At 36.8% G+C, this 23,719-nt stretch overlaps 1 protein-coding gene across 1 annotated transcript in view; it reads left to right on the top strand.

Moving 5' to 3' along the window:
* The window catches only part of LOC107552972 (polypeptide N-acetylgalactosaminyltransferase 18-like), a 153,828-nt gene that overhangs the window by 78,607 nt on the left and 51,502 nt on the right, over positions 1–23,719 (top strand). The window contains exons 4-6 of the mRNA XM_016235034.1: positions 3,161–3,344; positions 4,717–4,914; positions 5,020–5,134. Of these exons, the coding sequence (XP_016090520.1) occupies positions 3,161–3,344; positions 4,717–4,914; positions 5,020–5,134 (497 nt within the window). The remainder of the gene's footprint in view (positions 1–3,160; positions 3,345–4,716; positions 4,915–5,019; positions 5,135–23,719) is intronic.

Raw genomic sequence — 23,719 nt, forward strand, 5'->3', positions numbered from 1 at the left:
GGGGTAGTGCAACCTGATGTGTGCAACCCACTCGACACGGGAAACCACCACCGCTGAAGCGCCGTCCGCCAACACGAAGAGCTCTCCAAGAGCGTGCTGAACTCGTTCAGTCTTCTCTCCGTAGAGTAGTCAGGAGCGGAACGATGTGATCGCTCGGCTCCGAAGCGAAAAGCTGAATATGCGCTGCACCTGCTGCCTACTTATACTCACGCTGTGATCAGCAGCAGCTGGATGCAATAATCGCATGCCAATGTGCATTGGCTCGTTTAGTTTACACTCGAAGTAGATTGGTCCCTCTAAGCGAGATCCCCATTTCGTCAGTCCTCCGACGTGACGTCGAGAGTGACCGACTGAAAGGGAACATTGTGGTATGTTTTACAAGATAAAACGATTTCAAACTTTTAGAGGAATGTGGAAACAATTGTTCAATGGTGTGTTTTGAGTAGCTTATTAAAATAATAATACTAATAATAATTTGTAGTAGTAGTAGTATTCAAATTCACCCCTATGAACCCTGGTTTTGTATATGTGTTATTTGTGTTGGTTTTGGCGAAGAAGCAGAAACATACGTTTACATATGTAAGCAGATGCAAATGTAAAATAATGTAATCATTAAACATTAAACAGCATATAAATCAAAACTGCCTAACGTTACAGAAAGCCAGGAAGTGGTTTAGTGGTTTTTTTAAGCTTTGTTGCGATCTACTCCATCTATGTTTTGATCATAGTTATGAATATGTTGTCTTTGTAATTATTTGTGAAATTTAATAGCAATTTCTGAGTAAAATATGTTTCAAAGTAAATCAGTATTCAGCAAATGTATAGTAAACTGGGAGCTGTGTTTGCCAGAAATTCCATAAAAACAATAAATTAATGGATGGATGGATGAATGAATTTCAGGTATTACATGTTGGCATACTGGTGCCTCTAATTACAACTGATAACTGTAAATTTAATTAAATTATATAATATAATTATACCTGTAAGTTACACAGCATAACTTGACAGTAAACCATACATTTTACAATAGTTTGCAGTAAATTTACATATAATGCTATTTACAGTTCTTCATCATATATGGGAAGGTACTGTAACTTACAGTTAATAAATTACTGTAACACTTTGTTCTGCAAAAATCACAAACATGGGGTTTATTATGGCTTTATAAGGGTTTTATCTGAAACGGTTTTATACTGATATAAAAAAAATTGCTCAGAAACCATTTTCACTCAGAAATTGCTATTAAATTTCACATACAATTTCTTAATCACTAATAATTACAAAGAAACGGCAAGTAACAGTAAGAATAGAAAGACTGAAACATACTCCAATCCAAACATACTCCAATCCAAAATCGAAAAACTTGAAAAGTCATATTTGCAGTTTAATACTCGTTTGAAACTAAGCGGGAGTGATGGCTCAACTTTGAATACTCACAAATGAAGGGTTTGAAGGACTGCACCAAAGCAAATAAATCCTTCAATTGTGCACACAATAATTTTCCGCTCAAAGAGTTGATGATCCATTTCACTATATTACGCTGTTAAAAGGTTTTTAAGTGTACCACTGGGCCTTGTCTGGATGAGTTTTATTTTTTGAAGTCTTTATGATCATTTATTTGTTTTAACAGCAACAGATAATTGAGTTGGCGGGATTAATGCTCTCCCTGTCCCGTGGCTACACCATCTGCGAAATCATCAAACATGTTTGTCATGCAAACTTAATAGAAAATCAATTTAGCCCCACCAAACAGGGAATAAGACGATTAGGCCCTCGACTGAAACGCTTACCAAAAAATAACATGGTGGTACCATGATTCAGTCATGCTTTCAGAGGTATTACCATGCTTCTTTGACATATAGCATGATCCTAAATGATTACCATATCCATATATTCATCCACTTGATATTGCTAACATACAAACATGGCATTACCATTGTAGCAGTTCCCAAAAAAATAATTTGCATTGCATGCAGTTTGAGATCTCAAGAATGTTCTAAAGGAATACGTTTAAAAGTCGATCCATTGCATGCTTTACACCAGACATACAGTAATGAATATGTTGTATGGAAAGTAGAATCATGTCTGTCTTTGTCTTTTTCGCGTCAACATCCACAGTCTCTTCAAGATCTTACAGTCTTTTCCACCAGTTTCTTCTCTGAGAGGGAGAAATTGAAGTGAAATTAAAAATAAATCATAGGAATTCAATTTGGAAGGACATGAAGGACCCAAATGAAAATGTAATGACACTTCTTCTTGGTTTGCATTATAAATTTATGTGAGGCACCTTCATTTTGAAGTGTTGCCAGATTGTTAAAATTTCAACGATATTGTAGATCTTAGATCAATGTTGAAAACTGTTTGCTGTTTAATATTGATATAGTAACTGTGATACACTACCATTCAAAAGTTTGGGGTAAGATTGTTTTTTTTTTTTAAAGAAAAGAGTAAAAATAAAATAATTCGTATTTTTATAACATTTATAAAGTTTCAAAAGATTTCTATATCAAATAAATGCTGTTTTTAAACTTCCTATTCATCAAATAAAAATATATAAATATATATAATATAAAAAAATATTAAGCAGCAAAAACGGTTGTAACATTGATAATAATAGGAATCATTATTAATAATTGAGCAAATAATATTAGTATTAGTATTGTTATTACAGTATGTTAATATTATTATTATGCTATATCAGTATATAGTATTATTACTAATCCAGATAGATAGATAGATAGATAGATACAATATATTAATAACAAATATAAAAACCAATAAAATAAATAATGCATGGCCTGTTCTTTTGAGTACTATTGTACTCCTCTATACCTTTGTACATACAGTATCAGTTTATTGTTTAGCTGTTCCAGGCGCCATGAATGAATTCATGAATGTTGTATTGTTTGGTGTGAGAGCACACCGTATCACTCAAGCATCGCATGCAGTTTCACATCCTGGTTCAGTACGGCTTCTCTGTTAAAGTGAACAGGATTGACAGGCCCAAGAGCCCATATTGACACACACACACACACACACACACACACATATTGTAACAACATCCTCTTTGCTGTGACCAGGAGTAATGAGGACATTCCTCCAGGAGGCATTGTAATGTTACAGCTCTTCCTCTCTCTCTTTGTCTCTGTCTTCCTCCCAGATGAGTTAAAGGAGAAATTACAGGACTTTGTCAAGGAGACCAACGCCAAGAAGCCCAGTTTCATTAAAATGGTGCGACACAGTAAGCAGGAGGGGCTGATCCGCTCACGTGTGAGTGGCTGGGGAGCTGCCTCTGCCCCTGTGGTGGCCCTGTTTGACGCCCACGTAGAGTTCAACACTGGCTGGTGGGGGATATGAGAATTCTGGCTATTCCTAGCGCTTCATAGCCAGACTGCAATTACTGCTTCTTTCAATTGAAATGGTCTAAAGGATCAGGATCTAGTGTTCAAGCACTAATAGGAACTGAGGATCTGAATAGATCTGAAAAAAAAACAGCCTAGTCTAGTTCACTGCTTCATTTTTCTCTCATCTTCATGTTGCTCCAAACAAAGTGTCTTTCCTCCATGAAACATAAAATGATTTTTAAGAATGCACACATTGCTCTTTTCCATAGTGCAAAGGACAAAAATGCTCCTTAAAAGTAGTTCAAATTACTTCTGTACTATATTAATTTTTTTAATCCATATGAAGGCTTAATGTGCAGCATATGCTGAAAAAACATGCATTTTATGCAAAAATCCAAAAACCTACCTATTCCTACAATTCACTGCAGTTTCCAGCTGAAATGAAAACTAGAAGCTGTAACTTAAATTCCTTTTTTTTTACACAAATTATGATTACAGTGAAGATTATTGATTAATAAAGGCTTATTTTCACGTGAGTCCTTGCACAATATTATGTTATGACCTGAAACGTCTAGGTTACTTGTGTAACCCTCGTTCCCTGAAGGAGGGAACGGAGACGTTACGTCAGTGACTGACGAATTGGGATCTCGCCCGAGAGCCCAATCACCTTCGAGTGTTAACTAAACAAGCCATTATCATATTACATGATTTGCAAACTAATACATTTTGATGTTTGCATCACATAAAATGCTCCTTATGTAAGGCTTTTCCGATGTAGTAAACTTGCTCGGTAGTGCACCTGGCTTTGTACTTGTGAAGTGAAGTGCTCGGATATGAGTCCTGTGAAACATGATGCACCACTGAAACTTAAGTTATTATGCACTCAGAATCTTCATCTCTAACTTCCATATTTCATTCACATTTCATTTTTAAACTTGGCAACACATCGAGTTCATTCTTGGATGAACTATTCCTTTAACCTGGTCCTGTATGAACATAGATCACATAGATGCCCTTCATCATCAAAAGAAGTTCTGGATCTTAGAGTTGGCACACCATGGTTTCTCTCATAGCAATCTGACCCAGATATGTCAGTGCAATTTGAATAACACCCAGAATTTTTCTGCCTTTAATCAGCTTTGATGTGATTTTAAAGCCGTACTGTACTGCTCAATTTGCATCTCTCTAGAAGAATCAGTCCTAAAATAGTACTGAGAATGAACTGACTGAATAGGCACTGTTTGTTATTTAATCATGTTGAGAATGCACTGCTTGTTCAGCCTCACGTTTCATACTCAAAAAATGCCTTTCTTTATTTTTGGAACAAAGCATGTTCACTGGGTGGTAAATTATTTTATTGTTTTGTCTACAGGGCTGAGCCTATTCTCCAAAGGATCAAAGAAGACAGAACCAGAATTATATCTCCATCTTTTGACAACATCAAATACGACACATTTGAGATTGAGGAGTACCCACTCTCCGCTCAGGGCTTTGACTGGGAACTGTGGTGCCGGTATCTGAACCCACCAAAATCCTGGTGGAACTTGAAAAACAGCTCTGCTCCAATCAGGTATTTTGTTCAATTTATTAATTTGGGAATTAATGATTATTTATTTAGGTGATATTGCAATAAATATATATTCAGTTAATGTTATTATATAATGTAAATCTCTAGGAGTCCGGCCCTGATTGGCTGCTTTGTGGTGGACAGGGAGTACTTTGCAGAGATCGGTCTGCTGGATGAAGGCATGGAGATTTACGGAGGAGAGAATGTGGAGCTGGGCGTGAGGGTGAGAAACTATATCATTCTGAGCAGGCTATGGGGTAATGAGGATAATGGATTCACTCTTGAAGGATTAATGACTCTAATGGCCCTCCTTTCTTGGCAGGGTAGTTCAAGTTGGCACCATTTACTGTATCGCTTGTCAAAACGCATTCTTTTGATCTGGTTGTAATTGTTATGCACTTTAAAAATGAGACGTAGCTTTTTTCAACATCAGTGTGAGTGGGGTTATTAAAACTACATCCATAAAATGTTTTACATATTTTGAGATGAAGTAGGGCAAGACAAATCACTTTTGAATTTAGGGCTGCTACTAATATTTTGGCTACACATTATTTTAAGGTGTCCTTGTTACAGTGTAATTATACATTTAAGTACTGAGTAAAATTAATTAACTTATGTACTTACTATATGTTAGGGTTAGGATTAGGGTTTGGCTTAGGGTTACTTGCATGTAATTATGCACAATTAAAAGGGTCATATGATGCGATTTCAAGTTTTCCTTTCTCTTTGTAGTGTTACAAGCTGTTCGTGAATAGATAAGATCCCTAAAGTTGCAAAGACTAAAGTCTCAAACCCAATATTCTTTATAAGAGTTAAGACTGGTCCACGCCCTCCTAAAACGCCTCCTTTAAACACGCCCCCACATGTCTATGTCACTGTGTGGGAAGATTTGCATAACACCACCCAAATGTTCACGCAAAAAATTAAGGCGAAACTTTGATTCTCACTGTAATATTGTTGCCGCCGCCATGTCGTGAAAAACTGTGTGTTTCATTGTGAAATTGAAATTACTTTGTTTGGCCTTCCAAAAGAGGACACAACTAGAAATCAGTGGTTAAGTTGTATTTACAACACTGTTCCAGAACAGTTCACATATTCAAATATTCAGATGTGTGCAGCGCATTTTATGGAGGACTGTTTCCTGAACCAGGGAAAGTAGCCTACAATGCCGTCTACCCGTCTACGCTGTTTCTATAAAGTTGGGCAATTCCAACTTTGCAATGACAGTCTGGCGCTTTTGACTCACAGTCTGTAAGTATGTTTTCATATTAAAATAATTTCACGATTCAAACGTGAGTTTTGAGCAGTGTAGAGTAGCGTTTGTTGTTTGTTGTTTCTCCGATCATGGTTTTATGTTGCGATATGCAACGCGTAAAAATACAGTATAAGTCATTATAATCAGTAATTAAAAGGCTGTTTCTATAAAGTTGGGCAATTCCAACTTTGCAATGACAGTCTGGCGCTTTTGACTCACAGTCTGTAAGTATGTTTTCATATTAAAATAATTTCACGATTCAAACGTGAGTTTTGAGCAGTGTAGAGTAGCGTTTGTTGTTTGTTGTTTCTCCGATCATGGTTTTATGTTGCGATATGCAATGCAACGCGTAAAAATACAGTATAAGTCATTATAATCAGTAATTATGTCCCCACTGGATGCACCAAATGCCTCATTTATAATGGGTTTTATTTGTTTTGTCTCGTCGCTCCGGCCGGGACACGGCATCACAATATGGTAAGGGGCGTAACATTTCCGTCACACGCTTGAGGCATTCGGCCAATCACAACGCACTGGATAGCTGACCAATCAGAGCACACCTCGCGTTTCAGAAAGGTGGGGCATAGAGGAGCAACAATAATGTACAGTATGTGGAAAATTATGTGTTTTTTTAACCTTAAACCGCATAAACACATTGCATTACACCAAATATAGTTATTTTTAGCAACGTCATATGACCTCTTTAATTGTTATTATAATAGTAAGTACATGTAACGAACAAGGACACCTTAAAATAAAGTGTTATCAACATTTTTTATTGATTATTTTTCCAATTAGTTGATTAATATAAAGATTATTTCCCTCAATTATTTCAACATTTTCTCATAAAATACTTATGTTATTTTTAGCAACATCATATGACCTCTTTAATTGTTATTATAATAGTAAGTACATGTAACGTGTAACAAGGACACCTTAAAATAAAGTGTTAACATTTTTTATTGATTATTTTTCCAATTAGTTGATTAATATAAAGATTATTTCCCTCAATTATTTCAACATTTTCTCATAAAATACTTATTTTATAAATAAAAATAAAATAAAGTGCAGAGAATTAGAAGACATTTTTCAGTAATACAAAATTTGAGTCCAACCTAAATTTTGCACAAATAATAGCTAGTGCCAATTATAATCTAATATGCACATGTATTTATATTTCAAGTACATGTCAAATTTTCTTAGGAAAACAAATGTTTTCCATCTAATGCTGTAAAATATACAGGCAATCCCTTCATTTGGTACATTCACTGGACTAATTTTAAAGGTTAAAATGACCGTAATAACAGAGACCAATTTTTGTTACAAACATTTAAAATACACATAAGGTAGTTTTCATTAAAAGCTGACATATTTATTCAAACATACATAATTATTATATATTACATTACATTATATTAATGGTATGAAAACCCTCATTTTCATGTTGGCACATTCCATGTAAATTGACTTATTTATATAATCCACATTGTTGATTACGATTACAACAACGTTTCTGCTCCATTTGAATTGTCATATAAGAAGTGGTGGAAATGGCCAAAATTCAGTGGGGAAACTCTAGCTTGGAGGGGGGTGGGGGGAATAACGGTAATTTTAGATGACCTTTCGCAAGTATTTAATTATAAAAAACTTTTTAATGTATAATAACATTAATCTTATTTCATATTTTCTCTAAACCTTCTTGAATATCAAGACAGGCACCCCACAATTCTGGCCAAATTAAAGATACACTGTGTGCGAATTTGCATATTATAATGTAAAAAAAAAAATGTGTACCTTGGTAATGCCATTTTTCTAACTTTATTGAATGTATGTCATCTTTTGTGTCAAAAAATTATATTTATAAACTTTTTTCCAAAATGTTTAATTAAACAATAAAATCAATTAAAATAATAAGATACAATCTGTCAAATGAAATCAGCATCAACATTTCGTCTTTGCACTAGGAGGTGGCACAGAAGAACACACATGTGGCATTAAGGAATATTTACAGACTGTTTAATGGGGCTTAGAGGTGCATTTAAATTCATAATAACAATTTTATAAGATTAATGTTTTAAATATAAAGTTTTGAATATAGAAATATTCAAAGATTTAAATAACTTTAATTATACTTAAAAAAAAACTAAAACCAGCAGTAGGTCTTTGTCACTGAATCATTCATTCAGTCGATTTGTTCAAACAGGTGATTCATTCAGAAATGTCTTCATGAATGGGTCATTGAATCACTGACTCACTAGATTTGTTCAAAAAACGCAGATTCATTCATAAATTAAACACCACTGTGTTTGCTTGGAGATGCGCAGTGGCGCAGCTGGGACTTTGTTTGCAGCTATTTTCATGGACTAAATCAGACAAAATCAAAAATCAAAATCAGACAACAGTGTTCCTAAAATGTAAGTGACTTAATAGTAACTTTTGTATAAAATCAAAAATGTATTGCAAACTCACTTTATAATCATTAAAATGCTGTCACTCATCTTAGTTCATCGCGATCTCTCAGTCTTCCATTATAATTAATGACGCTCTCTACACTGCACACTGAATCTATTATTTACATAGTGTCTACAGTTTGTTTGTTAAAATGAGAGGATCTGAGGTCATGTCCACACGTACACGGGTATTTTTTATAAAGAGTTTTTCCTTCTTCCGTTTTTACAAAAATTTCCGTCCACATGAAAACGCAAACGCATGCTATGAAGCACTGTCAAGAGCATGCCAAACCAACAGGTGGACGATATAATCTCAACCGTAAAGCCATGTTGGCCAATCAGAAGCCTAAAAAAGTTTCCAGTAGGCGGAGATAACAGCACAGGCTCTGACGTCACAAGCCAAAAACTCCGGTTTCACTGTCTACACGATAACACTGCAACCTTTTGATTTTTTTGAAAATCTTCACCCTGATGGGCGTTTTCAAAAATGTTCGGTTTCAGTGAACTGGTGCTGCATTTGCATGTGGACGAACGGCCAAGCCGCATAGAAAAAGATGCGGTTTTAAAAATAACCGCATTCGTGTGGACAGGGCCTGAGTTTGAATGACTCGGCACAGAACAAAAACTGCAGACTGCGTCTATGATCTGTTTTGTGAGGAGCAGGACACACAGCGATACAGAAGCATTCAGGTATTATGGCCAATCACAAAAGACAGCATTGCGGAGCTAACCATAGACACAAATATCCCGCTACATTTTAGTACATATTGTGCTATGTTTATGTGCAGAACTGAGATCACTTTCGTTTGTCCAATCACAATTTGTCCTTTATAACACTGTTTTCTTTTACCAGTAAATTGCTAGATTTAGCTTTGCAAAAATGTTCACAACTTTTCTATTTTCTGTTTTTTTCTCTGAATTACAAATCCTGTGCCTTTTTTGGTTCCCAAAGCTCTTGCAGTACAGCCCTATATTTTGTATCATCCATTCATACTTTTGTTTTAACGCTGCTGATAAAATGCAGCCCCACGGCATGAAAACTACCACTTTCGCTGAAGGTATAGTGTTTTTTGAGGTGATAGATTTGAGCAGTGTTACATTTGCACCACACATTTGCTTCACATATTTCTTTGCCTGTGCTACCTTCCCCTACAGGCCGGTGTTATACAGGTGTCCTGATATGGTTGACTGGTGCACCTTTACTCTGTTTTCATATACTGAACTCTCAAAGCGAGCATTGTCCTTTATGTGGCTGCTCTCACATGTCTCCTGCTGTTTGTGCAAGGAGTTTCATAGGGCAACATTTTCTAGCCAACGTCTGGGTGATTTGATGAAATAGCATTGCCTGCTGGGACACATAAACACTCGGATATTATTTTCCTTACTTATGTCCTTATTTTCCTTAATTTCTAACTTCATAGAATTACTCTTTATTATTAATTTCACATAGTGTATGTCCTTCAAACTCACAACCTGAATAATGAGTCATTATGAACTGTAAACTCCAATGTCCTATGGGCTTTTGTGCCAGAAAATGTGGTGGTTTTTAATTGATTCACAAGTGAATGTTTGAGAATTTAGTTTTAATCTGGGGGACACGGGGGCTGAATACATATTTCAGTTCATTTTCATAAAGAATATTTTGTAGCATAAAATAGTATCTCTTTAATTTTCAGTTTCAGTGCTAGGAATAAAAATATATTTGAAATAATTAAAGAAGTCTCTTATGCTCACCAAGGCTTGTAATACCATTTTACAGTATTACTAGTTTTACTGTATTTTTGATCCAATAAATGCAGCCTTGGTGAGCAAAATATTCTGTACTTCTTTCAAAAACATTAATTATTCCTTCTGACTGGTAGTGTTTGTATTTAGGCTGGAAGATATTCATTTAGTTAGAGAACCGGTCACACATCATAACCTTCCACCATTATAAATAATCTCATAAAAGCCATCGCTCGCTGAGGGGATATTTTAAAATAGCCTTCAATAGAACTCAAATATTCAGTGACCCTTATGTCAGTCGCACTTCAGACCCTGTTTGCTTTCCCTTCCGTTTATACTGCAGTTTATTTGCCGGTTTATTTGTGCATGTCTTTGTCTCTGTCCCAGCACAGTCTTAATAAATGTGCGGTACCTGAGCAGAGAGACATTATAATCCCTAAAGGAAGCCAATAATAACCTTCAAGCACACTGTGACCCCAAAAAAGTATTTAGACACTTCAAGGAATAGTTCACACAAAAATGAAAATTTGGCCAACCAAGATGTACATGTAAAAGATGTTCACCAGAACAGATTTGGAGAAATTTAGCATTACATCACTTGCTCACCAATGGATCCTCTACAGTGAATGGGTGCCGTCAGAATGAGAGTCCAAACAGCTGATAAAAACTTCACAATAATTCACAAGTAATCCGCAGGAGTCCAGTCCATCAATTAACATCTTGTGAAATAAAAAGCTGCATGTTTGTAATAAATCCCTCATTAAATCGTCTCTTCTGACCAAAATATCATAAATTCATAATCCATGTAGCAAATTAGCTCAAAAGGGGAAATGTATGTAAATAATTACAATTAATTATAATTAATTACAATTATTTATATCAGCTGCCAGTAGTAACTGTAGCGGAATTAATATTACAATCAATTAATCTGTTCGTCCTACGAACATCCATGATTTCATATCAACTCTAAGAAATGATGTTTTGTGGCCATAGAAAATAACTTTCTTACAGTACTAATGTATAAGAGCATGTAGCTAGAGATCGGATCGTAAAAGGGAGTCAGAACCAGAAACTCATGTAATGTGTGCACAAAAGTATTTTTAAATAAACACTAACACAAAATTAGTCTCAACAAACAAACATACAATCACTCATACATGAGACAAGGGCAAATGAGTCTGAATAAATGAATCTGTTAGAGAAACAGGGAATGAAGCTATGAAAAGGAGTCAGTTAACCACCTGAGTGAAACCATACAGTTAAATGTACGATACTTGCATTGCCTTAAATTGGTTTGAAGAGTGACAAACTCCAAAGATGTTATTCTGACTCAATGGTGTTTGGGAGAGTTTGGTAGATTCAAAAATACATATAAAATTATTCATTTCAGGAGGCCCGTTCATATTCACAATCATCATGATTTAGCCACTAGATGATAATTAATCTAATTCTAGATGTAATTAATTACAAGTTTATCACACATCAATTTTAGCTGAGAATATACCCCACAAAAGATAATTTAAAACATTATTGTTTTAGATGAGTAAAGCATTGAATAGGCATTATAAAAGAAGGTTCAGAAAGGAATATTTTAATTCAACATAGAATAAATAATGATAATAAATGGGCATTAATTGGTTTTAAAAAATGAATATTGAAATATATATATTTTTTAAAACAAAATTATACTCAAAATATGAAACTAAAACCTCTAGTAGGTGGCGGCAAGTCACCGTCTTAATGACTGAGTGAGTCATTTAGTCATTAATTCAATTGACTCCTTCAAACGGATGATTAATTCGGAAACAATGCAATTGACTGTCTTTATGAATTACTCACTGAATCATTGACTCAATTTGTTCAAAAACGTAATGTAGATTCATTCAGGAAAGAAACACCACTGTGTTTCTACCACATCCACACGAAGTCAGAGCTTTCCCTCTCCGATCTTTTTTTTTTCTTCGTTCTAAAAAAAAATCCGTAAATACAGTGTCGTCTCAACTCTCAGGAAATATTTGCGTGCACACAAAACCACTGAAATGACTCTAAACAATGTAGTATACATGCCAGACCAGTATGTGGCGCTGTAATTCTGCCACAGAGATACACTAAAAATGGAGAAGAAGACTTTGAAGCATGCATATAAACGTCTCGGGTTACTTATGTAACCATGGTTCCCTGAGTAGGGAACGAGACACTGCGTCCTCTAGGTTTCTTGCCATGCTGCGGACGCAAGCTTCAGACGAAGAAGTGAACGATTTGTAGCTCCCGGCACCGATTTATACTGTAGTCGCACCGGTAGTGACGTCATGGCTGTCGCTGGCCAACGAGTTGGTGTTTTTTCAATGTATGCTTCAGATACGAGTCACGACGAGGCGTTCCCCATAGCGACCCCTAGAGGACGCAGTTCGAAGTTCCCATGAAAGGGAACTTTGCACGCTGTATACAAACATTTTTGCTTTTGTAATTTTTTATTTTTCTTTAGTAAAGCTAATAGGCTCAGTAGCTTCTGCAGCATGAACACAAGCATGTAGTCCGCCGTTGTTGTTGTTGTTGTTGTTGCTGTTACGTGACGTAGTGGTGTCTGACTAGTGTCGAGCTGTGGGGGGATGACATCATTGTTTCACAAAATATATGAATTGGCTGTACATCCGAAAAAGCAAGGATGTCGTTTTCAGATTCATCCACTCTGGGACCCGGTTTAAAAAAAATAGCGGTCAAAAAAACGTGCTCCATGTTCTCCCTGTGACCTAGTTTCTCCTTCATGTTGATTGTGTTCAGTGATTTCAGGTGTGTTCCATTGATTTCCTTGTTTAAGTCTTAGTATTTAGCCCGGTGTTTTCCTTTGTCCTGCGTCTAGTGTTAAACGTCTATTCCCCTGCTACGTGTGTGTCTCTTTAAAATTAAAGATTGTTCTTTGTAAATGCCCCCACGTCTCCGCGTTTCTTCGCTCCTTCGCTCCATACTCCAACACAGCAGCAGCACCGTGACAGCATCTCTGTGTGGACGGGCTCTAAGAGATGCACAACAGTTCTGCTGTGGCTTTATTTTAATTATTTTAATTTGCAAAATTTAGCAAAACAGACAATATTGTGTTTAACATTTCACATAATATTAAATTAATTAAACTATTGTATAAAATCAATATCATATTTGCAATCGTGCAGATATTCAGGAAAAAACAGCACTCTTGCTCATGTGATATTGTTAAACTATATCATATATATCAAATATAAACCCAGTCACGTTATCTTTTTCCATAATTAATCGTACCAATTAAAACGTTAAATATACAGTAAGTAGACATAATTACTTTTTTTAGGTGTTGCATCTGAATAAATGTTTAGCGATTATCAATGTTTATTTGAAGCGTCAGTTTTTGCATTATGATTAGTCAAACCTGAACACACACACACACACAAATACATTAAGAGAGAGAATAGCCTTAACGTTACCTGTGTGTGAAGTTTACCAGTACGAAAAGACTGATCAATGTTGTGCTCGGTTTAAGGCTAGAATTTCATTTATGTTTTTAACAGGACACACCGCAGCATACTGTACATGAGTTAATGTTACTGACCTTTGTGGATGCGTTCTAAGATTTTATGCTGTCATTCCTGTATCTTTAATTGTTTTTCCACATTCACTGCATCTAACTGATGTTCATGATCCTGATTCTGACACACTATTAAAACCAAATGTAAGAAAATATGACATTGTGGTTCCCGGAATGTTTCATAACCTTCTGACATTTTGGTATACGCGTAATACGTAATACATTAAATACTATGATAAGAGTCCCATCTACATCAACATACAGGGAAATGCGTGATGCAGATATTGTAAAAGCATAAGTAAATTCCAAGTTCTTTCTTTATGAGATCAGTAGTTAAGGATAAAAGACTCGAGTAAAAGACTCAAGTCTGAAGTCATTTCAGGTCGAGTCTGAAGTCTATTAAAATGAGACTCGAGTCCGAGTCACTAACTCGAGTGCCGTCTCTGGCTAACAGTGTTTTATCAGTGCATATTTCTCTCCTGATTCAGATGAGATGACTTTTTTACTGAGAAAGCAATATTTTGGATGGAGGACTCTCTATCCATTTTGGCTGGAAACAACGCTCTGAGGTTAAAAGCATCGTAATGATTGATTAATTGATGGACTTGTGGATTATTGTAAAGTTTTTACCGTATCAGCTATTTGGACTCTCCTTCTGACGGCACCCATTCACTGCAGAGGATCCATTAGTGAGCAAGTGATGTAATGCTAGATTTCTCCAAATCTTTTCCAATTAAAAATCAAACATATCTACATCTTGGATGGCTTGAGGGTGAGTACATTTTCATTTCTGGCTGAACTATTCCATTAAGCAATGCTTAAAAACGTATAAATGACATTGGGCTTTGCTGATGACAAAATAAAAAATACACATACCTACTGAGTGTGTATAACATATAAAATTCACAGACTAGAGAGCAAACTTTCTGTCTCTGTCTGCCCTCTCTATGAGTCAGCACAACCCTAAAATGGCTTGACTTTCAAAGCTATGACCACTCTCTCCAAGCACAGTGAAATATAATCATCAATCACGCTAAAGGAGAGAGTAGGGTGGCATTTCCCTCCCTGGTAATTTTCCCTCAGTGAATGGCATGCTTTTAAGATTTTTATGCTTGATAATGGACCACTGATTGCTCTTCTCTGAAAGCATGCACAATTTTCTCAGAGACATACTTTTTCACTGTCCCTCGCTGGTTTGTGGATAAATGGAAAGTGAATCGCTCTGATTGCACCAGAAGGCACACAGAGACACAGTGTGCTAGATTTGTTCATGTCTCTGTTTATTCCAGATTATGGTAAAAGCAATAAAAAAGACAGGCTGCTGAGAGAAGGCAGAGGTGCTTTAGTCAGATTAGAGGCGCTACTACCTTTTACCTCACTTTACCCACAATTCCCACTGGGTTTCATCTGTCTGCAGTATATTACGGCAGCACTATGCCGACAATGAGATGGTGAGTTATATTTGTGAAGATTAAGGTCTTTGAGAGAAAGGCATCAAATTTCACTGTTTCGAATAAAAATAGTAGACTTTGTTTGCCGTTCTATATAGAGGTGGACGTACTATGTCGCCAATCAGCGTTACATGCTTAGTGGGTGAGAAGCAAATTAATCACATGTCTGAAGCATTCTGATGTGATAAACGGAGATTACAGCATCGTGTTATAAAGCTCATGAAGCATTTATGCAATTTGCAGATGGAGTCCTCTCACACTGAATCACTTGAAATAAAGGACATTATGTGGAACATGTACGCGTATTAAAGGGGTCATATGATGCGATTTAAATTTTTTCTTTCTCTTTGGAGTGTTACAAGCTCTTGGTGCATAAAGAAGATCTGTATAAAGCACAACTCGCTTTTTCAGACCGATGAGCTTTGTAAAAATCGACGCGTTTCAGAAAGGCGGGGCATAGAGGAGAAACAATAATGTACAGTATGTGGAAAATAATCTGTTTTTTGAACCTTAAACCGCATAAACACATTTCATTACACCAAATACACAAAATAATGTTATTTTTAGCAGCATCATATGACCCCTTTAAAGTGTACAAAGTGAAGTGAGGACACCACCTGCCTAGATCTGCTACGGGGATCTTCCTCTCTCTAGCAGCAGCAGCAGCAGCATGTTTCCTTTTAATTTTATGATCTGAGCATTTAGCAGAAGCAAGTCTAGTTGTCATGACTAGTTGTTATGACTAGTCTAGTTTTTGAGAGTTGTCATGACTGAAATATATAGTTTAATGAATTGAATTAATTAATTAATTATGAGAAAATAACGCAATGAAAATATTTTATTAACGCAGTTGACACACCTGCCCCACCATATTGACCGTTGACAAACATGATGAAGGGCAATAATTATGTAGTTCATAAATGCAGTTATGTGCCCCTAAAATTCAAGATATTGGGCCAAAAAATGCTGTTTTTGTCTCATACTTATATCATGTGATAAGCATTCACTCGAGCAGCAAGAGCAATATCACACGAGTGCTTTTTTTTTGTCCCGAATAGCACAAGTACAAATGTGATTTTTTTTACAATAGCTCAGTAAATAAGAAGTTAAGATTGTGTTATATTTTAAATACAATATTGTCTGTTTTTGCTCATATTATCTATTAAAGCCACATCAAAACTGCTGTGCATCTCCGAGCAACACACAATTTCTGAAGGAATCCACGTTTTGAACAAATCCGATGAACCAATGATTCAATGGCCCATTCATAAAGAGAGCCATTGACTTCATTCCTGAATTAACAAATTGTTTGAATGAATCGAATCGAATGAATGAATGAATGAATGTGTTACCATATCTTTCAGTTTGGACTTTTTAGTTTTCCTTTTGCGCCTTTTCTGTACTTTGAGTTAATTGTGTTATTCTGTTCAGGTGTGTGTCATTAATTAGTCTTGTCTGCTTGTGTATTTAAGTTGCTCTCTTTCTGTTCATTGTTGTCGGGTCTCGTCAATGCTACGTGTGTTGCAAGCCTTCCCTCTGTTTGGATTTACCTTCTGTGGATTTATTAAAGACTACGCATCTTCATCATCGTGTTCGTGTGTGTTTATCAACACAGTAGTGTGATAGAATGTATGACTCGATGACTTCTTCATTAAGACATTTACCACCACCTACTTGTAGTTTTAGTTTCCTATTTGGTTGCCTTGTCCAAATACCCACACTTGCGGTCTTGGCCACTTGAGAGCACTTGTGACAGGAAGTAAGTGCGCAAGACTGTCCCAGATATTAAAAACGCCAGAGCGCAGTGCCCTTAACACACACTATCTCGAATACCGCTCTGGAGCAGTATTCAAGGCTTAGTGTATCCCATCATGCAGCATGTTGTGGAAATAAATCGTGAGACTTTTTGCCGAGATCTCGTGAGAGGTCATGGAAACCTTTCCAATGTTTGTGAAATATTGATAATAATGAGATATTACATATAATTTGGTAGTAAAACAAAGAGTTGCATGTTTTATTGGTGCAAATGAGTAGTGGTGATAATTATTTTGTACAACATTTGCAACTGCTTTTTATCACTAGAAGCACCACAAAATTTAATTGTGTCATCTGTTATAGGGACTACTGAACAGACATTTAGAAGTTGATTTTAAAATGCAAAGTATTGAAAATAAAAATAAAGCTCTGTAAACACTTGCATTTTTACAACACTATAAGTGTGTCCCATCAGGTAATGAAAAGTTCTACACACACTTCAGTCTTCATGCTCACTTGAACACTTGGACCAAATACAGGAAATACGTCATAGAAGTAGTCAAGTGGTCAAGTGCAAAGACCGCAAGTGTGGGTATTTGGACAGGGCAAGAATATAATTTAATTAAAAAATTATTTCATATTTACATATTAATAAAAAAATATTAAAGGGATAGTTCACCCAAAAATTGAAAAAGAAAAGAAACAAAATAGTAAAAAAAAAACATTTTAAATTTATATACACAATAAAATTTAAAGTTACTTTTTTTCTGTTATACAGCATTGAGAATAAGGCTTCTATTTATTAATTTATTTGCATTACAGTAGTGAGAATTATATTTTTCATCCAATATATATTTTCTTTTGTCATCTCACTATAGAGTAAAATATGACATGGACATGGATATTTTGTGAGGTTTTGTGGAATTGATCTTTTATAATATTAATATAATTATACAACAGCTAATTCCGGTGTAGCGTCTCGACCAATCTGACACACTAATTTTAATTTGATCGCTACACCGGTCTTTTAATTTGATTGTTTGAAAATGAAAATCCGGGATTTATTTGTTTGTTTGTTTGCAATACTGTAAAAATATATTCATATATTTATTCAAGATATAATTATTTTGTCATTTCATTGTAGGGTGAAATATGACCTCAACCTGGAATTTGTGGGATTGATATAATATATTATATAACAGTTAGTTCCAGTCATACAATTTAATTGGTCGATCGGCTAATATTTAGTGCATCATAACTGTGATTTTTCTCTGTTTGGGTCCCTTTGCTTTTCCGTGTTCCCAGCGTTAACAGACCACAGTATGAGAGTAGTATGAAATGGAAGTAATATTCACTTTGGTTCTTTACTTAGTTCTACACTATTCTACATGGATTCTGCTATTCTGCTCATGAATCACTGTTTGCTCACAAAAGCAAATCAAACTCCTTTGTTCCATTCACACTACCAGAGAACATTTCTGCACTTTGCTTTGTAAACTCAAAGCATGCTTAGTATATAACTCTCCTTTGGAAGGGCGTTGAGATAAAGGATGATGGAAAACGAGAGCGTGTTGAAGGTATTTTTGCAGTAGGCCAAGGTCTGAAGGACATCGAGCAGCATTGTGTGAGGGCTCTTTCTGTCCTTCTGTATACAAAGGGAATGAGGCTTTGCTGATGGAGCACCTCAAGAGTCGAAACAGATGGCCTTTTCTAGTCTGAAATAAAACATAGCTACCGTTAGCTACAATAAAGAGGCATTTCAGCACACACTGCTCTCTTAAGCGACTGTCTAGGACTGCTGGAGCATAATTGATTAATGTGATTTTACATACATTCCTATTTCTCGTTGGTTTTACTCAATGAACAGTGATTCCGATTCTCAGATGTGTATTGTTAACTTGCTACGCAGTTAGTTCACTGTGGAAAGCTGAACATAGCGAGGTGACAGAAACTCAAAGTATTTATAGACGTCATCCTTGCAAGTCTTTTTCATTAGAGGTTTGAAGGGTTGCAAATTAGATACAGAAATACTTTGTGCAAGCATGCACATCACAGTATTTTGGTGTTATCTTCAGCGTGGATGCCAGATTTCTCTGCACTATCTATGAACTGACAGACAGACATAAAGACTGTTTCTTTAGTACCCCTGCCTATCTACCTGGTCGTATAATAATACTTTGTTGACTCTGTTAAGGTTTTACAACTCTGTTCTGTTTAAAAAATGTAAAAGAAAAAAGACATGATTGGTAGGAAACTAGTTATATTTTGAAAGTTAAAATTTATAGACATTTTAAGAATGATACTAAATACCTGTTGCGAGTATGTTGACAGTCAGTGTAGTTGAATGGATAAGCTTCAGAAAATCAACAGAGTTGGCTTTGAAATGATTTGTTGGCAGTTACAGATTTAAAAAGCAAAAAAGCAGAAATAAAGAACCCTATTAAATGATTACTCAGGATGATAAGTTTCTAAATAGAACTGTTGCTGTGTGTAAATAACTTTAAAAAACAAACAAACAAACACATTTTTACTTTTCTCATGTTTAACTCAATCAACCCACTACTTTTGCCAAAATGTATACAAAAGCACACTGCATATGGTTTCCCACAATGCATTGCACCCAAATTATACAAGTAATATCAGCCGTGATTAACACATTTTTCTGGAATCATTTTTTAAAGGACCTCCAAGACTTAAAGGGGTCATATGATGCGATTTCAAGTTTTCCTTTCTCTTTGGAGTGTTACAAGCTGATTGTGATTGTGTAGATAAGATCCCTGAAGTTGCAAAGACTAAAGTCTCAAAACCAAAGAGATATTCTTTATCAAAGTTAAGACTCTGCCACACCCCCCTAAAACGGCTCGTTCTAACACGCCCCCACATATCTACCTCACTATGTGGAAATATTTGCATAATGCCGCCAAAATGTGGACGAAAAGAAAGAAGGCGTGGTTTCAGTAACCGCAGTTAGTGTTGAAGCAGCCATGTCAGGGAGACACTGTGTGTTTATAGGCGAAAGCAAAAGCACTTTATTTGGCCTTCCGGAAGTAGATGCATTTAGGAATCTTTAAGATTACTTACAACAGAACAGCAATGCATTTCTTAAAAATGTTTTACTCAAAATCAGTAAATGTAATGAGATCATGTGACAAAAATATGGCATTGTACTGTTTTGAATTAACATAATAACATAGTTCTATAACATTGTTTTTGATTGTCAATGAACACAATAAAATATTTATGTATAATGGCCACTAAAATGTATAATTTACATCTGTGCTAGTTTCGTGTATCTCATGTGACTCCACGAAGCCTTTCCTCTCACTTAATAAAATAAATCAATATTTCATGTCCATTTATTTATTTCCTTGGAAAGTAGCTGTATGATAAGCAGGATAATGTACAGTCAGAAAGTCATAATCACAAAAATAAACCCAGAAGCTGAGGTGCTGACTGGTCATTTCAAGCTAGTTTCACATACAATTATAATTTTTTTAAATAGCAGCCAATATTCAGAGTGTACACAATATATTCTATTTCAGACATGGCCATCGTTTCACTAGCAGTTGATTTTGCCACTCTTGCTATCCCAAACATCTCTCTGTGATGTAAGGTGAGTGCACTCCACGGAAATAGAGCACCCTTGAACAAATGTTTGCATCAGGAAATGAATGACATTTCGGTTCATTTGAACCAGTGTACTCTCCAATCAGTGTCATCACAGCAGAACAAATTCAAGCATTTGGATGATCATTTGAGAGTAAATGTTAGCACACCGGAGACTAAAAAACAGCTAGACAAAAGTTAATACTGACGAATGGCAGGGCTGCTCTAGTTTTGAGAAACCATGAGTGTCCGTAGGAGGATTGGCAGGCAGAAAAGAGGGATAAAAGCAGGCGGTCACACATTCACACATATATATGCACATACTTGAGAAACAGACATTTTTAAACCACCCACTACTCAGTTCAGTGCGTTGCTCATGTTACTCACGGTAGAGCAGCGACTGTCAAACACTGAGTCTGACAAGGGTAAATTATACAGGAGTAAATATCAGGGCAGTGCGATTGCTAATGCACGCCATGGTCAACAATGACAATAAACTGTGACAACAGCAATTCCACCCACGCCGAGAATTTTGGTTTGCCTCTTTTTTTTTTTTTTCAATTTAACAACTGCCACTAAAGTTTATAGTAGTAAGTCCTTTTAATTGCACCGTTCTGATCTGGGAAACCATCCAAGCTGGTTGTCCTTGTACCTTTTGCTATCAGACATCTTCTAGAAAGTGAATTTCATGTGCCATGTGCTGTTTCCAAGTCTGCATGTCATTGGTGTGCCATTGTCATAGAAACTGCCACTTTCATTGAAGGGTTACTCGTAATTGACTCAAAACAAGGCCTAATTGTATTCCTGCTTATAACTGTAGCCTGGTGCAATTTTAGATTTAAACTGACTGACTCTTTTCACCCCGTTCAAGCACCTCATACAGCCACTTACCAAAACGCTACACAATTCAAGGCAGGTGCTCTCAAAACCAAGTGTAATTGGTGTGTGTGCTTGACCAGATCTCCTGTTCACTTGAGTGTGTGTTCAAACTGACAGCGATTAAATCGCTCAAAGTCACCAAGAGAATGTGCTGCTGGATGCTAGTAGGCATTCACACTCGATAACTGTATCTGACTGAATCAGGCAGCGGATCGCTTTCGACACTCCCACAAGATTTGCTGCATCGTGACTGCTCATTTGCATACATTGCCTGTAAACAGTCTGTAATAATATGATTTTATGCTTTTAAAAAGATGTCACTCACCAAGGACATTTCCCACCAAGCATTTATTAAATAAAAAAAAATACGGTGGTAACGGTAATAAAAAAAGTAATAATGTGAAATATTACTACCATTTAAAATAATTGTTTTCTATTTAGTATATTGTAAATTATAATTTATTCCTGTGACATAAAGTGGAATTTTCAGCATAATTTCTCCAGTCTTTAGTGTCACATGATCCTTCAGAATATCAAATATTTTTGTGGAAAACGTGATACTTTTTTTCAGGATTCTTTGATAATAGAAAGTTTAAAAGGACAGCATTAATTAATAAATGTCTTTACTGTCACTTTTGATTAAAGTAATGTGTCCATGTTGAATACAATTTTTAATTTATATATATAAATGATATACTATTTTTTAGAATAGAATAAAATATATTCAAATAGAAATCATTATTTTAAATTGTGATAATATTTTACAATATTACTGTTCCCTTCCAAGGGAACTCTACGCTGTGCCATGACATCATGATGCAGTGTACCTTTCAGGGAACCAGGGTTATATTCATAACTCAAGACGTTTTTACTCTACAGTATTTTTGACAAAATAAATGCAGCTTTGGGGGGCATAAGTGTCACGCTCCTGGACATTATCTCTGTGTTTTTCCCTCTCCTTGTGCCCATGTTGTTTTCCCATGTTGATTGTTCATTTGCTCCCAGGTGTGTCTCGTCAAGTCCTGTGTATTTATAGTGAGTCCTGTTCTGAGTTTCCTCGTCTGGTATTGAATGTTCGTTTTTCCCCACTACATGTGTTCCTGGTTCCATTGATGTTAATTAAAGCCTGTTTGTTTGAAGTCTACTCCACGTCTCCTCGTTCCTCGCTCCGTGCTCCTCACAGTAGCGGTTCGTGACAGAATGCCAGACCTAAAAAGTTACCTCCGTGTGTTCCCTCCGTTTTTGTTTCTGTTTTTGCTCAGTGTTTTTTGTGTCCATGGATCCCCTCCTTCGCCCTGAATACCTCCTCCTCCTGCTGGCATACAGAGCGCCATCGTCCAAGGAAGGCCCTTGAGCGAGTTTAGCCGCCTTTGTGGAGTGGAAATTGGCGAGACACGGATCCCCGTTCACGGTCTGTCCCGAGGGGGATCTCGCCAGTGCCACTACGGACCCAGTGCCCAGCCCACCATCTCCCCACTGCGCAGAGCACATGCCTGAGCCCACTGCTGACAGAGAGCCCGAGCACGCCGCCGCTGACGAGTCATTGCCGCATGGAGCGACAGAGCAACGGATCGCCACGGAGCTGGAGCTGCAAGTGACGTCAGTCAAGGTGCGAGAGCTGGCAACAGAGCCCGCCACGAGGGAGAATGCCGCGGACAGAGAGAGCGTGGAGTGGAGTGGAGCCCACTGCACCGTGGCTGAGGGAGATCTGATTATACAGCTGGGACTGCTGGACTTCGAGAGGGACCTTATAGACTGGGAAACAGAACTGGAAGCCGACTTTACCCCTCTCCTCTCTCCTTCGTCCCTGCTGGTCCCGCCCAGCCCTGAGTGGGCTCCCGTTTCCCAGTCCAAAAGAGAGAGATACCCAGTCCCCGAGTCTAGCACAGAGAGGGCTCCTGTTCCCACGTCCAGCCCTGAGAGAACTCTTGGTCCCAAGTTAAGCCTGGAGGCTCACAAATGCCTGCCTACCCACCCTCTCTTGCCTCCTCCACCACTGTCACCTGGCAGCCCCTCTGCTCGCCCTCAGCCCACCATCAGCACAGTGCGAGCTCCGCGGGACTGCCATCCTCCAGCGACGCTGTGGCTGGAGTATCCCTTGACTTCACCTCCAGCCTCTAAGCCCCGGACT

This window comes from Sinocyclocheilus grahami, unplaced genomic scaffold (assembly GCF_001515645.1).
Source record: "Sinocyclocheilus grahami isolate Dianchi unplaced genomic scaffold, SAMN03320097.WGS_v1.1 scaffold462.1, whole genome shotgun sequence".
Taxonomy (NCBI): Eukaryota; Metazoa; Chordata; class Actinopteri; order Cypriniformes; family Cyprinidae; genus Sinocyclocheilus; species Sinocyclocheilus grahami.